This window comes from Geospiza fortis, unplaced genomic scaffold (genome assembly GCF_000277835.1).
Source record: "Geospiza fortis unplaced genomic scaffold, GeoFor_1.0 scaffold27, whole genome shotgun sequence".
In the NCBI taxonomy this organism is placed as follows: Eukaryota; Metazoa; Chordata; class Aves; order Passeriformes; family Thraupidae; genus Geospiza; species Geospiza fortis.
Genome location: NW_005054329.1, coordinates 5,756,765 through 5,772,319, shown reverse-complemented (window position 1 = coordinate 5,772,319; position 15,555 = coordinate 5,756,765). Strand labels below are relative to the sequence as shown.

The window sequence follows — 15,555 nt, the reverse complement described above, 5'->3', positions numbered from 1 at the left end:
GGGAAGCACTAATGTCCACATTCTGAAATTCTTCTTAGGTCCTTTTCGTGACCTCTGCCATGTCCCAAGTGGAGCAGGAGCGAGAAGATCTGAGGAAGCAGCTGGCTGCTCAGAAGCAGCAGTGCAGAACCCTCCTGCAGCAAATCACAGCTCTTAGGCAGGAGCAGCAACATCACATCACACTGGATGGAGGTAAAGCTCCAGTACAGTTTGGGGACAGTGTGACCGTGAGGTGCTCGGCCAGCTGGCCATGGCTGCTCTGAGCCCTTTGGGTCTGTGAGTGCATCCTGCCCCAGGAGAAACTGTAAATTGCACACATCTCTTCCAGGCTCCATTATGGATACTGTTCCAGTGGAGGTTCACGAGGCTTTGAAAACTGCCATGGACAAGCTACAGGTAAGCACAGCATCTCATGTTGTTTCAGCCCTATTGCACTGTTCAGCCAGACTAGTGTCAGACAAACACAACACAAACAGATTGTAGGGGAATAAGCAGCAGATGTTCCATAAAAGGATGCTCCATCCTAAAAAGCTTGCTCACTGTTTATAAAGGGGCAGGATTTGTTCTCCAGGCTCAGACCAGTGTCGGGGGGGGGGTGTTATCTTTAGCACAGGTGTTGTCTGTGTGTGACAGCCCAGTGACTGACCCCTCTGTGTGTGCAGTTGCGTTTCACAGAGCTGATGCATGAGAAGGCTGACCTGAAGGAGCGGCTGGAGGAGCTGGAGCACCGCTGCATCCAGCTGTCTGGAGAGACTGACACCGGGGGTATGTCTAGGCAGCACCAGCACCAGCACAGACAGAGCTTGCTCAGGGCCTTATTTATGTGGGGAACAGCTCCCCAGACAGGTTTTGGAGCTGGAACCCTCAAACTACCAAGCTCTCCATGTCTCCTACTGCTGCCTAACTGGGCTAGGTCTCCACTCCAGGGCTGGGTTTCTTGGGTCCTCATGCCTTGTACCTCATTATAGGGCTTGTACCTCAATCTTTCAGACACTCCTGAGGCTTCTCTTGTGTTCCAGGGGAGTACATTGCACTGTATCAGAGTCAAAGGGCTATCCTCAAACAGCGGCACCAGGAGAAAGAGGAGTACATCAGCAGGTTGGCTCAGGATAAGGAAGAGATGAAGGCAAGGACTCTTTTCTGTGGTACTACTCCAAGCAGGGTGGGGCTGGGGACTGCAAACCTTCGTGTTGATTTCCTAATTCTGTGACAGGAGTAGGACTGCAAACTGCAGGGGTGTATTTGTGTGCATGTTTCATGGGCTTTCCTTTACTTTGGTGCAGATGAAACTGCTGGAACTGCAGGACTTAGTGATGCGCCTGGTCAGGGAAAGAAATGAATGGTACAGCAAGTATGTAACAGCTGCTCAGAACCCAGAGCTGCTGGCAAGCCAGACTGAGGACGGGCTCCCAGCAGAGAGGCGCATGGAGCTGAACGCCACCGATGGAGCAGGTGAGCTGCAGGCAGGACAAACTCTGTGCAGGGGGAGCAGCCCCTGCTCTCAGCCCTCTGTGGGGATGGGAGGAGTTACCTGCCTGCCTTGTGTGTGCTCCTTGCAGGGTTACGAGAGGTGAATCTATCAGATGAAGCAGAACAAGAGGCTGCTGTTCATCAATCCGGTTTCCCCCCTGCTGACAGTAAAGCTGCTCAGCCAAACCAAGAGGACCCCACAGCAAAGCAAATAATGCAGCTTCTCAGAGAAATCCAGAACCCTCAGGAGAGGCTGGGCTCCCTGCTGGAAAACCCATGCATTCCCTTCTTCTACCGTGCTGATGAGAATGATGAGGTCAAAATCATGGTAGTTTAAGAGGTGCTATATCTTACTGACAGCAACTTTCTGTGGGCCTGAAAGGACTTGATGGACTTGTACGTGCCCATACCTCTGCTCAGTGCCCTTGGTGAGAACAGGTTCCTAAAGACATCAGTAAAGAGAGGTTGTATCAGATGGAACTCAAGCATCAGACCTCATCTTCTCTTTCCTGTGTTACTCGGTGTGCTTGGAGTACAGGCAGACTCTTAACTCATCCTGGGAGGCAGCTGGTGCTGCCACATCACCTAGGCCAGGCCCACATTGGGGACAAAGGGAGTCCATGACTTTCGGCAAAATGACTTAATCCCTTTTCCCAGACTCTGCTGCCACAGGAGCTCCCCATGGTTCTGATCCATCACTCATGCCTGTCATCAGCCCAGTTCCTTCCAGGGCTCCCAGTAACTAACTGTTCTGAGAATGGACTCTTTGGACTCTCAGCAGGTTGGGTTTGTTTTCATACTACGTATCCTAAACTCCCCCTTGCTGCTGCAGCCCTGCCTCTTGCACCTGTATTTCTGAACAGGCCCCCAGCAAGCAGCTCCTGGGCAGCACAGCCCTGTCTGTTCTCATTGCCAGGGGAAGGGACCCAAGGGAGCCTTGAGGGGTCTTTTGGTTACTTGACAAAGCTTTATGTGATTCTTGGGAGTGGGGTGGAAATGTAACTGCACTTTGAAGGATGATGTGTTTCACTTGTATGTGTCTGAAGGTTTTATTTATTTTAAGAAATGGGAGAAAATAAGTAAAAGGAAACCACTTAATAAACATGCTTCATTTTGAATTTCTGGACTAGGGGTTCTAGTTCTCCATCCCTGAACTTTCCTCTTCTCCCATTTTGGTAAGGATTGCAGGAGATGAGTGGAAACCAAGATCCCATGGCGCATGTTTAAGGTCCTGGGACATAGAGCAGCAAGTGTGGTAGTCCTGGCCCTGCCTTGAAGCCATAGCCCTGATTCTAGGGAGAAAATAGAACATGGAGGGAGGAGAGCACTCCCTGAAACAGCAGCAAAACAAATCTGGGTGTGGAAGTGAACTGCATGTGGATATCCTGCAACTGACTCTGCCTTCAGGCAAGAACTGCCTGTTCTTAGGATGGGTGGTGGCAAGAGTGGAATTTGGAGGGAAACCACAGGGGAGGTTAAAGGGACCTGATCATTGGAGCTGTGTAATTAAACACAGGAGTTTGGGCTGCTGCCTGAAGCAGCATCAGCTGCCACCCTGTTACCTGCTGAGATGGAAGCACAGGAACCCAGACACAGATTTGTGTCTGTTCAACAGCAGAGATTGTGCTGTGTGAACCATCAGTGCTGCCCTGTGAGGCCCCAGGGGAAGCTGCTTTTTGAACTTTCATTTAAATGGCACAAGTGCTGTCAGTCTCTCCTCAGCACAAGTGACTGGGCTCCCCAGAGCATGGGGTGTGTACATTCTGTATCTGTGTAAATTGGTGTATATTCCTTGAAGAGAGACTAAGCCTGTTCAGTGTTTACAGCTGCTCAGGCTATTCATAAATCTGTATCATACCTAAAAGGGGAAGGGCTGTCATTTCAGACAGAGTATTACTGTAAAAGGAATAAATAGTTATTGGGTGTTTACTCTAGAACTGTGAAGGAGACAAGACCAGTGAAGGTCTGTTGCAGAGGTGACTTAACCCTGTTACAAATTTGCTTTCTGAATAAACTTATTCAGAGGGGCACTGACTAGAGGTATTTCTTTTGCATAGATCACCTTGAAATTTGGCCAGAAAAAGAGAAGAATAAATTCTTTATTGAAAGCACCTGCCCTGACAGTGATGCTGTTTTCACTGAGCTTCCATGAATGTTTTCTGTACAGACTGCTGACAAGCCTGAGAGGTGGCTCTTGGCTAGCATCTCATATAATTTCTGGCTTCAGATTTGTTTTTTACCCTGACCCCTCTCAGGAGTGATTCCTGGACCTCACCTTTACTCAACGTCCACTTCTTGTGCTCCACAAGCATTACAGGCAAAAATCCCTTTTAAGAAGCAATTTGTGTGCAAACTCCCACCTTCTGTGTGCCCCATCTCTGAAGCACCTCCACACAATTCCTTCTGCAAAGGGATTTACCTTTCTGCACCTGACAAGCTGTTTCATTCTACTGCAGCTCCTGGACATTCAGTGCTGATGCAGATCTGCTCCACCTTCCCTATCAGTGACAGCCCCTGATTGCATGCACAGCTTGTTAACTCTGTGGGATGAAAAGATCAGGTTACAATCAAACACAGCTTGAAAACCACCCAGAGAAAAAGCAAGAGAAAGAGAGATGGTTTTATTCTAGTCATGGAGACCTTCATTATACAGAAATGAGTTTATTTCATCCAATAAACAAGAGTGACAGGTAGATCACAAACTGCATCACAGCTACTACCAGCACTGAGACAGTTCACCCACAAGTCTGGGGTAATACAATAACCCAACTGCACACAGCAGAGAATTTAACAATCAGCTCAAAAACTCAACATTGGGATTTGGTTAACTTTTTGGATGTGTGTGTATATATATATGTATATAGATATTCTTTTCCTACTTAAGTTTTTCCTAAAATTCACATGGAAGCACAAATGGCTTTTAACACCTGGACATATATAGATTTTTCATCTTATATATATATTTATAGATATTTATAACAGTAAAGATATGTTTCTCATTACTACAATATACTTGTTTAACTCCTTTAAGCAGCTGGGAAGGAAAAAAAAAACCCAAACAAAAAAAAAAAAAAAAAAAAACCCCAAAAACAGTTTCACTACAATCACATCTGATATGTGTGTGTCACAAATTACAAACAAAACAAGCCATGTGTGAGATTGGAGTCAGACCATTCCAGGACAGAACAGCTAAGAGGCAGGCAAAGAGTCTCAGAGGGAGCAGGCCTACATGTCAAATGGTGGTTTTGGGCTCTCCGGGCGGGCGGGACTGGCCTTACCCGGCCGGCTGGAGGTTAAAGACAAGAGAAACAAAGAAAAAGGAAAAGGGAAAGGGAAGGAGAAGGGGGAGAAGTAGTAAAACAATAGTTAAAATACAGAAAGGAACTGGCATCAGAACAATAGAGGATCCACAAGAGAAATTTTAGAGTAATAGCACTGAAACAAGAGAACTTCAACAGCAATCAGGCCTGGAGGACAGCCTGCAACACAGGTGGTTCATTTAGCTCTGGTAGAGACATGACATCCGAGATGTACAGGGTTGATATATTTTTTAATTCTCAAGTTTTTCAGTTTGTTTTTTTTTTTTTTTTAAATACACGTAGCATGAAAAGTAAAAACCAAACCTTAAGATGAGTTGTGATCAACAATGGTTACAAGTTTCCCCAAACACGTACCATCCACATGCAAGAAAAGGCTACGGAAGAAGTCACCACAGTACCCCAAAAACACTGAAAGATGTGCTTAGTTCAAAGCAGAAATATTTTCAACAAAACACCACACAGCAAACTCCCTGAAACATTTGGCTGTCCGTTTGCAAGGGGGGAGCAGCGTGTCTATTCCCCTCGCCCTGCTGGGTTCAGGAAAGTCAGCCAAAAATGGTGATGCAAGACAAGTGCTGGCAGGAGCCAGCGGGCCAGGAGCCAGGGTGAGCAGCTCTGTGAGCTCCCTGCACGCTGAGGTGTGTGTGCTATCTCGGACTTCACTCGGGCAGGACTGCGCTGATCCATTCATTCCCCCCTTCACTCATCTCCCTGCCTCACTTTCATACAAAGTTGATTGCACTGTTCCCAACATGAAATTTTTGCACCTTAGAAGTCAAGCTAATACACAGGACATTTAATCTGTTCCTAATGGGTGTCATGTGTTTTGACAGCATATTTTTGCTAAGCCACGCTTTTCTCTTAAAACTACAAGGAAAGAAAACAGCTACAGCTCAGTCCTGGGTGCTACAGCTAACTGGTGCAGGCAGGACACTTATCCAGGCTAGACTAGGCAGATGGAATTACTGGACGGACAGCCACCACTTGGACCTAAAGACGTCCCTGTGGCTGATCTCTCCAAGGAGCCTGTGTACTTCAGGGATCCATGCCACTGAATGAAGGCTACTCTATGCTCACAAAGCAATACAGGACGCACGAGCCAAGACAAAGAGCTCAATCACTAGGCTAGAGTTTTACACACACCAGGGAGGGGTGGTGGGAGGCAGGGCTGTGGGATGGATGAGAGGAGTGACTGTGGCTGTGGAAGGGAGGGTGGAATGGGGAAGCCACCAGCACGGCACTCGTCGCCAGCTGTCTACAGCCTCAAGTTATAAATCTAAGAGGGACGGTTCAGCCGGTCGGATTATGGTAGGTCGAGTAGGTGAGGCGGGGCCCCTTCTGCTGTGAAAAAGCAGGAAACAAAAACAAGAGAACACACACTGTGGTTAGCACAGCAATTGCAGTCACAACCACACATGCTTCTCCACTTTGCCTGAGCCAGCAAAAGAATCCAACCTGAGGCACAAACCCCCAGAGTGCAGCTCCACAAAGGAGACTCACAGGCTTCTACTCGGCCTCGCACTGGCCTTTCTGCACAGCACAGATCACCAGCAGAGCAATCCCCTGGACTGCCAGTTTTGCTTCCCTCTGAAATTTGGAAGTGCAGAGATTTACTGCCAGTAAGTGCCCTGGCTCTGGGATGAGTGGAGAAGCACGGACAACAGTGAGCTCCTGTATCAAGCACATGACAGTCACACAGCATGGATGGGTCCTCTGAGACGCGCTGCTGCCAGAGGCTCTTGGCTGGTTTGGAGGAGCACCTTCTACCCCTGCAAGCCTGAGATGCCCTATTCTGACATGAGACTGATCTTGGATGTCAGGGGCAGGCTTACAGCTTTCAGTCTTCCAGTTCTGGCACAGAGTAAATGCAGCTTCTACTTCAATAAAAGGAGCTTTGGCTACTTCTTCTCCATTCTGTTCCAACTCTTTTGCTGATACTTTAGCTACATAATGGGTGGCACTTAAGTGTTTGCCCTCTGCAGGGAATAAGTGTTCTAGAATCTCCTTCCTGTAAGGGACTGGGGGAAAAAAAAGCCACAACAAAAACATACAAGACAACACTCCTGATATGGCTCTCAGATCATTATCTGAAATACCACTTCAGTCTCAGACTACAGGCTGTAAGAAGGCTATAAATAAAAATGTGTTCTGTAAAACTGAGTCCAATCTGAGTTTTTCCTTTAAAGTATGCTCCCTGCAGTGTCTGCGACCTCAACTGCATTTTGCTGATGTTTCATTAAGATAAATGAATTGTTCAGTACCAAGCCAGGGTAATTTTAAGGTCCAAACTGCCTGAAATGCAAAGAGCAAAGCCAACAGCATGTAGACCAAATGGAGGGGAAGCCCTTGCACTGATCATACACTGATCACCAGGTGCCACATAATTAATGCCTCAATAATTCCACACTGACAAGATTTAGATTACAGAGAATCAACTTGCTGCTAGAAATGAGGATATTTGTACCAGTAATCTATAATCACACTGGCACTAGAGGAGTTACACTCCTATAAATCAGGGCAAGTTCCCTCATTTAGCAAATAAACCAGAGCAACTCTCCAGTCCTGTTTATTAAACCTCAGCAGAACTTACTGCTCCAGATTTATTAAGCCTCAGAGCTAAATGCACAGTTCCCACATGTCATGATCTCTAAGGGGCTCACGGGGTAAATGCAGCCACACCAACCCTTTGGTGGCTTCTACTGTCACTGGAACAGCAACAGCACCTGAATTTAAACCTTACAGAACTTCAGCTCGACATTTACAGAGATGCTATTGCATCATCATATTAGAAGGCATTTTTTGAGAAGGTGAAAGGACTGTTTGCATTTCAGGAGTTTGCACAGGTTGTGCTAAAAGCCTCTAAGGGTTCACATGAAAAAGGTGCTTGAAGCCACCAGAGTATGTCAAGTGTTCTGGCAGGAGTGGCCACTTGACCCTAGCAGGATAAATAGGGCTGAAAGGAGCACAAGTAATTCACTGGTAGATGGGCTGCTTTTTGTAATGTACTATGATTGATTTTTGCACTTATTTCTCTCAGCATTCAAAGCATTTTAAGGTGTGGGGCTAGTTTTTAGACTTGTAGGCTATTTCTGTTGAGGTTTTCTGGAGATGCTTGCAGAATCTGCCTGGTAAGGTTAGAAAAGGCTGAAAACTGTTTACCAGCACTAAAAGGGGCAGAGAGGTCTCTCAGGCAACATCTACCCCCAAAATGCTGCTTCAGTCAGACTACATTGCTTTTTATATCACTGAAAAGTCACTTTTCCCTGTCAGGACAAGGAACAAAGTTTTGCTCACAGGGAAGCCTGTGGCTGTCTCCAGTACATAAGAAGGAAGACCTGAGCCCTAGCAGGAGCCCAGGGAGATGAGTTCCAGTGACTGTCACATCCTTTGAAGTCAGTCTTTCAGGCCATACCCAGAGAGAACACTGAGCTAATCCTATCTAAGAACCACTGGGCTAATAGGGAGTTCTGTTGAACTATTTCTGTTGAAATAGGGAGCTCTGTTGATAAGGACCTAACAGAGGTGGGAAAGGATCATGTTTATTCCCTTGGACTGCAAAAGGTTTTGGGTATAATTTTTTGGACCATTTAGTGGTTGGGGTTTTTTTTCTTGGTTGTTTGTTTGACCATTTGCTTTTGTGGGTTTTTTTTTGTTGTTGTTGTTTTGTTTGGTTGGGTTTTAAAATTTTTTTTTATTTTTATTTCCTTGGTGCTCTTTATGCCAGATTAAAACCAGAATGCCCCATAACAGCGAGTCCCAGAATGGGGTACAGACAACAGTAAGGCTCCTTCCCAAGGCTGTTCACCCAGGATGCATGTTTCCAGGGCTGCCAGGGATGTCTGCAGTAGGCAGAATATGGGAGGAAACTGCTGATTGCTCCAACACCTCTGCAGTGTGTCAGCAATGAGGAGGGTTGCTGATGACGTCCTCAAAGATGTCAATCGTGAGCAATCACTGCAATGTGGCACCTCTCAGCTCTACCTGCAGTTCTGTGCAGCAGTAACAGACACCATCTACTGCAAGATGGGGGCTGGCTGAGACCCCCCTGCCCCAGAACAGGGGCTTGAACTTCGCTATTCCTATTAAAATAGGATTTCAGCACATGTTCCTCGCCCCCAGATCTCTCTGCCACAATCAGCAGCAAGGGAATCTGCAGGAGCTGCTGCTTCTCCACTCCTCTGTCATGAAACAACATCCACAGAGAAAGGGAGGAGGGGCCCAGAAAATCCACACCTGCCCTGTTTTGCCCTCTGTACCTCTTTGTTAATAAGGGCTGGAGGTTCCCAAGAAAAGGACTCAGGAGAATTTGCTAATGTCCCTCTTCACACCCCCACTGACATTAAGAGGATGAGCAGCACACAGCACAAACCCACACCCTGCTACATCACTGAACCACTACAATGCTGCAAAATGCAGGGAGAGAGAGGAGAGGGAAATGGGCTGAGAGGACAGGAGCTCAGGGCAGAGTGTTTGAGGGACACAGATCACTACACCCTTCCTCCTGCAGAGGAGAGAAGGCAGTTTGAATGGAAGCAGGAGAGTAACCCAAAAGGTAAAGGGTCAAGGGGAGAACAAACAAAGGGAGTTCACATCTATCTGATGGTGGGACACAAGGATAAAAGGGAACATTCAATGTCAGAGTTACCCTGCACTCAGACATGGAAGTCCTGATATTAATGACCCAAACTCCTCTTGACTTCCATGAGCACTAGGGATACAGTGAGGATGGGAGCACTTCTCCAGCCAGACATTAGAATATAAGAAGAGGAGTCTGAACTATCAGCTCCCCAAGTCTCTGTGTGGATCCTAACAGAGCTGACAGACCAAATCAAAGCAGAGTTTATTCAGCTGATCTTACAGTCAGTGTGGATATAAGCCAAATGAAAGACACAGAGTTTAGACCTTGCTGTCAGAGCTCATTCCCCCATCCCACCTTCTCTATTTAGAAGCAGAGAAAGGATCCTCCAGACCTCAAATCAGGTACTGAAGCTTTCCCAGCTCCTGCAGCTCAAGCAGCTGCTCTGGCTCTGATCAGCCAGTTTTTCTGTTCAAGACTCCTCCCTTTATGAGATCCTGGCAGAGGTGGTTCATCAGACAAGGGACTCTGTTACTAACACAAGAACTGGGCAGCAGAGGAGAGCTGCAGAGCAGAGCTGGAGGATGGGGACACAGTGACTCATGCATCACAGTGAGAGTGCAGAACCTACCGTGGCTGCCAGTCCTCAGGGGTCACTGATAGTGATTCTGAAAGACAACATGAAATCAACATGGCAGTTCAGACAGTTCAAGGCAGAGGCCACACAGACTGTCAGGAAGGTGGAACAGATACACAGGCACTGGCACAGACAGTCACACATCCCCCTCCAAGCACAGCATGAGCAGGGGGACTGCAAACACCCAGAAAACACTCATGGCCTCATCTCTGCACACATCCAGACCCTGTTGTGCACAGGGGTGCATCAAACCCCATCCATCTGTCCACACACCTACTGGCTGTTGCTCACTCACCCAAGCTGCTCACATTCACCAGTGTCATAGCCAGGTTTCAGCACCCACCAGCTGGGCACAGCAGCTGGGCTTGTCTCTCTCTGATAGAAGATAGGACTCCTATCTTCTGACCAAATTAAATGTTTAAGAAAGAGCTCAGGAAAGAGGGACATAACATGCAGTCCTGAGCACTACCTCAAATGGCACAAAGCAGGTGAAGGTTTTTCTGAAGGTCATAAATCGTTAAATCAGCTACTGTGACCTCCTGAATAATTCAGGTCATAGAGCTGTGAGACCTTATCATAGAATGGTTTGGGTTGGAAGAGACTTTAAAGATCATCTAGTTCCAACCCCTGGCCATGGGAATGGACACTGGCCACTAAATCACTAGGGAGATAATTTGTCCCTTGAAACTGTGTGTCCAGGAACCCTTTGGGAGTTCCAGTGATGTGCCCCCATTGTACTGACCAGGACAGCAGCCAGTGAGAACCATCCCTGCCAGGAGGTAACCCCAGACCCATGCCCTTGTGATACCAAAGAATGGAGAACACATTTATGCCTTCAATACGTTTTTCCAATGGTTGAGTCATTCACACTGAAATTTTCTTAATTCTCCTTCAAGCTCTTCTACCTACAGGTTCTATCAAACTATTTTAAACTAGACCCCAAATATGTGAGGGAATACCTTCACAGATTTCTTTCCCAGGTCAAATCCTAAATGCAGTCCATTGCACATGGATAGGATCTTGGATGGTTTGTAACTTTCAGCTGCCAAAATTGGAGCTATATTTGTCTATATGGATTTCCACAGTAAAGTGAATAAATGCTAAGCACAGAAGCAGAATGGTAAGCCTTAAGTGTCCTTAATTATATGCAGGAAAATCTTTCTGTGCAAAAAAATGTACCATGTGGTGATTACATGTGAAAATGTGTTTATACATTTATGTTTATGAAAAAAGAGGAGCATGACACTTGTGTAAGTTCATCATTCATTAAATCAAATGCTCAAACCAGAGGTACAAACTACCAAACATCTCCACAAGCATCAATGAGCACACAAAGTACACCCAGCCACCACCACCCATTTGAGATCACTCCACACGACCAACTCCTCCACCAAAGCCCACCTGTGCTGAACACAAGAGCTTTGTTCCTCTCTCACACACTGCACAGCCCAGTTAGCAGGGGAAAAATGGGTATTAAAAAAGCAACAATGGAGATGGCATTCGTTCACCCATGGCAGAAGGACCCGAGTCCAAGTGCTAGCAGGGAACATTCTTATTCTATATACAGGAGAGGAAGAGAAAGAGTCCCTTGTCATTGGAAATTCTCCATTCATCAGTGAACTCAAATGACAAGCTGGTATCAGGATCCGGAGGAGTCTATGAACAACTGGAAGAATCAGAGAGGGGGATCAGAGAATGAGCATCACACTTCACAGCTTCTGGAATTACATTCTCAACTCCAGATCAGGGCAGTCAGTAGCATGCAATCCAACCTACCATCTCTCCTAAACCAAGGGGCTGCTCAGTTAAGCATGAAACTCTTTCCTCCTCTGCTCCAGTGCTGTTTTCCTACCTTTCCCTAAGCCCTTGTACTCATGCAAAAGGCAGAAAAGCCATTAAGATAAGCTATGACAGGTTTCTTTTAAAAAAGGCCAATTCATTTCAGCCCATTTGGGGAATCCTATCACCATGGCCAGGTATATAGAATATTTTTCATGAGTGAAGAAATGAAACCGAGTGAAAGGAGGAAAATGGAGACATAAAGAAGCGAAGTATACTGAAAACAAAACCACAAAGTAACAGTATATGGAAAGGCAGGGTCACAAGAAGCAGGAGCCAAAATACACAGTAGAAGCATGCTGACATCCATAGGTGCCTCCACAGCCTCCAGGGCAACACTGAGGTATGTGAGGACAAGTTACTGTGGGAGCTGCATCAAGGTGCATAGGAAGGACTGGGGCAAAGGCACCAAGAAAGTAAAACCATTTGCATACACCAGAGTCAGAAACTGGTCTATAAAGCTGTCTGGACTCATCCACCTCTGGGCCGGCTGCAGCCTGGCAGAGAACACTTCCCTCCAAACAGGCAACACCAAACATGAGCTGGGCATTATTGCAGGAGGAATATTGAACCCACTCTGCCACACACCATCCCCAACCATGGACAGGCTTGGTGTTTCCACAGAAAATGGCAAAGTTTCAGACCTGTGCCACCAGCACCCACTGGAGAGGTGTTTTCCACAAGGGAAGCATTCCCTCTGTCATGTCACTGGGGAGCTTCTGGTTGTGCTTGTTCTTTACACTGCAATTACCTACTCTTCCTCAAGGGAAACTAAGTACCCAACATAAAAGCATTCCTGGTTCCAGACTGCTTCCCAAGTCCTGTTCAGGAACATGTACTCAGCTGCACCAGGATAATCCCTTATTACTATGTTCAAGTGTGTCTGAAGTGACTGAAAAGGAAAGGAAATGAGTTTCCTAATGGGAAGGCAAAGCTGTGTGATTTGAACTCTCTAGACTGGAAAATGCTGAAGTTGATTACACAAGCAACAAAACTGCCTAAGAATTCATTTCCCTGCCAGTGATCCTGTGATACTCTCCTAGCCAGAAAGCAACTGAACAGCTCTGAAGGTCTTCCAACTCACCATGAAGAACTCTGGGCCAAGAGAAAAGGGGCAACTTCAGACTTTGGGGAGCCCTACACAGAGGGGAATCTCACCCCAGTCCTGTGATTTATCTGGTGACTACAGGCATTGGTACAATTGCTGTAAACCTTGGGTTCAAGGTTTTCTCCCATATTCTTTATAGAGGCTTGTAGAGAGAAACAGCTGCCCCTCTGTTTCTGAGAGCTTCCTTGGCATTGCCTCATCCATACAATGGAATCTCAGAGGACAACGATGCTCCTGCCTCTGGATTCAATCCAAATATCCAAAGGCTCTACCCACACCATGCACTCCATTCTCCTCCTATGGCCCAGGCAGGCCAAGTGCTGCCAAGGCTCCAACCCAAAACCAGAACATCCTCCACCTGCACGGAGCAGCGTTTCAGGACTTACCTGGGAACACCAGGAGGAGCACGATTAGGCCGAGAAGGAACCTGAGGTGGGGGCCCGAAGGGATCAGGAGAGGCACCTGGCCTGGAGGGCACAGGGGGGGCACCACCCAGCGTGGACCCACCAGCAGGAGGTGGCCCAGGAGCCGGTCCGCGAGACCCAGGCCTGGCGGGGGGCACTGCAGGAGCTCTCCTCTGCGGCGTGGGGCTGGATGTGGGGGACCTGCCAAACAAACAAAGGCATTCAACTGCAGCAACAGCTCTGGGATGTCACCACAGGCACCACTCTGCCTAGTTTCTCTCTAGCTTCACATCACTTTACACACCACCCTTTGGCTTTCAAGAACCACACCAGGCTGCTTTCAAAGCTACATCAACCCCATCCAACCCAAGCAGAAAATCTCTGTAAAGATGTCATAGGAGCCTGCCAGCAGAAACACCCAGGACTCTTCATCCACAGGAAGAAGAGGAGGACTCCCTGTGTCAGTGGGAGGCCCCAGCAAGGCTCTGAAGAGGCGTCAGGCAGCTCTGGGGGCTCTCCCCCTGAGCCTCTGGTACCTGCGTCCGGACGGTACGCTCTGCACCTGCAGCCAGGAGTCGTCCACCGGTGGGGGCATGGGGGTGCTGATGGTGCTGGTGTTGATGTCCCCGATGATGTTGAGGGCCTCCTTCAGCGCGTGGTACATGCGCAGCATTTCGTCGCGGCGCTGCGCCTGCTCCGCCGACTCCTCCATCAGCGTGTTCTGGTCCCCGCAGGAGTACAGGTTTGCCAGCAGCTCAGAATGGATGAAGTCCTTGGTCTGTAAGTGAGCAGAGAGAGGGAATCAGTTTTCACCATCTCCCCCCAAAACACTCTATTCTGTCCCCACCTCTTCCTTCCAAGCTGCCTTCTGTTTTTCTTCATTTTTTCCTCCCTCCCTATTTTTCTCCTTCCTGCCTCTCCCACCTCCATTGACCACAGCGAGATAAGTACATTGTTTATCATGAGGTGCATGATTGTCTTCGGCATGAGGTCTCTGATGGTTTTGTTGACAATTGCCATGTAGGAATCCACCAGGTTCCTGATCGTTTCCACTTGTCTCTCCAGCTGAGGATCCATGGAGTGCATGAAACTATCTCCTCCATTCTCCTCTGCTTCACTGGCCTACAGCAAAAAAGGAGAAACATATTGGTTCTTCAAATGTAACATAAAATTGGCTTCTCATGAGAGCTGAGAGAAGAGTAAAAGGGAACAGGCAGGAAGCGCATGCAATAAATAAAATTTATTTAAACTTACATCTTGAGTTGTGATTGTCAATGCACAACTCAGTTTCTACAGACCTCTCCAGCTCAGATCTGAGAAGTCTTAGCAATAAAGCTGCTCTCTTAATAGAAAGTCATTAAGAAAAGGTGAAAGGCAACAGGGACTCCTGACACATGTTCAGAGGTCATGGCTCTGGTGCATCTCAAAGCTGTATTATTACTTTTTAATGTTTACAGCTTCCTGAAAGGTTCTTCATTTGATCTGGGTTTTCCATGACCAGAGTCAGTTAAAACCAAGAATCATTCACCATAAATTAAGTCTCACAGGCTCTCTGCCATGCTGCATCTTTGTTCTCATTATACAAATGAGAAAAGAGATACAGAGAAGTGAAACAACTGCTCCTCTCAGGCTGACCACAAGTAGATGGAATAAAGTAGAAAACTTCCTATCACTTCAACTGCAACTCCTGCATCATAAGTTATAATTATCTTTTCTTTCACACCAAGCAGATGAATCTCCTCCTGTCTGCCTGAAGTACACTGCTTGCTGTCAAACATCAAAGTCCAGGTTTTACCTTACAGAATAAACAAGCTCCAAGGCCCCTCCATTTGGGATCAATTTCAAAGTATTGAAGCATGAAAGAACTGCCTTCCTCAATGTTTATTTAAAAAAAAGCCCCATGATTGTATAATGAAACATCTTTGTTTTAAACAGCCCTAGTCTGAACAATTTGCCATGTAGGAAATGGCTTCTCTTTTGTTTTGGGGAACAAAATATATGAGAAAGGGCAAATTCTTTTGTTCATTTGAGCTTTTGCTGAGAAGATCTTACATAATGAAGGAATGCAAGGTCTCAGTGTGAAACAAAGTAAAGGAAGTGGATGTCAAACAGGACAACTTAAAAAAAAGTGAGGGTAAAAAAAAACCCAAAAAGAAGCTTGCACCAAGATTCAGAAGTCATACAAAAAGGGAGGAATAAAA

General features: G+C 46.8%; 2 protein-coding genes across 2 annotated transcripts in view; one reads left to right on the top strand and one right to left on the bottom strand.

Moving 5' to 3' along the window:
- Nucleotides 1-3,497, top strand: part of GOLGA2 (golgin A2) — a 20,455-nt gene extending 16,958 nt beyond the window's left edge. The window contains exons 23-28 of the mRNA XM_031057309.1: nucleotides 39-192; nucleotides 329-396; nucleotides 663-765; nucleotides 1,020-1,126; nucleotides 1,284-1,452; nucleotides 1,560-3,497. Coding sequence (XP_030913169.1) covers nucleotides 39-192; nucleotides 329-396; nucleotides 663-765; nucleotides 1,020-1,126; nucleotides 1,284-1,452; nucleotides 1,560-1,807 — 849 coding nt within the window. The 3' untranslated portion in view covers nucleotides 1,808-3,497. The remainder of the gene's footprint in view (nucleotides 1-38; nucleotides 193-328; nucleotides 397-662; nucleotides 766-1,019; nucleotides 1,127-1,283; nucleotides 1,453-1,559) is intronic.
- A 579-nt stretch (nucleotides 3,498-4,076) lies between these two features.
- Nucleotides 4,077-15,555, bottom strand: part of DNM1 (dynamin 1) — a 45,935-nt gene continuing 34,456 nt past the window's right edge. Inside the window, exons 19-23 of the mRNA XM_031057308.1 lie at nucleotides 14,306-14,476; nucleotides 13,891-14,132; nucleotides 13,337-13,555; nucleotides 9,998-10,034; nucleotides 4,077-6,128 (exon numbers count right to left, since the gene is read on the bottom strand). Coding sequence (XP_030913168.1) covers nucleotides 10,013-10,034; nucleotides 13,337-13,555; nucleotides 13,891-14,132; nucleotides 14,306-14,476 — 654 coding nt within the window. The 3' untranslated portion in view covers nucleotides 4,077-6,128; nucleotides 9,998-10,012. The remainder of the gene's footprint in view (nucleotides 6,129-9,997; nucleotides 10,035-13,336; nucleotides 13,556-13,890; nucleotides 14,133-14,305; nucleotides 14,477-15,555) is intronic.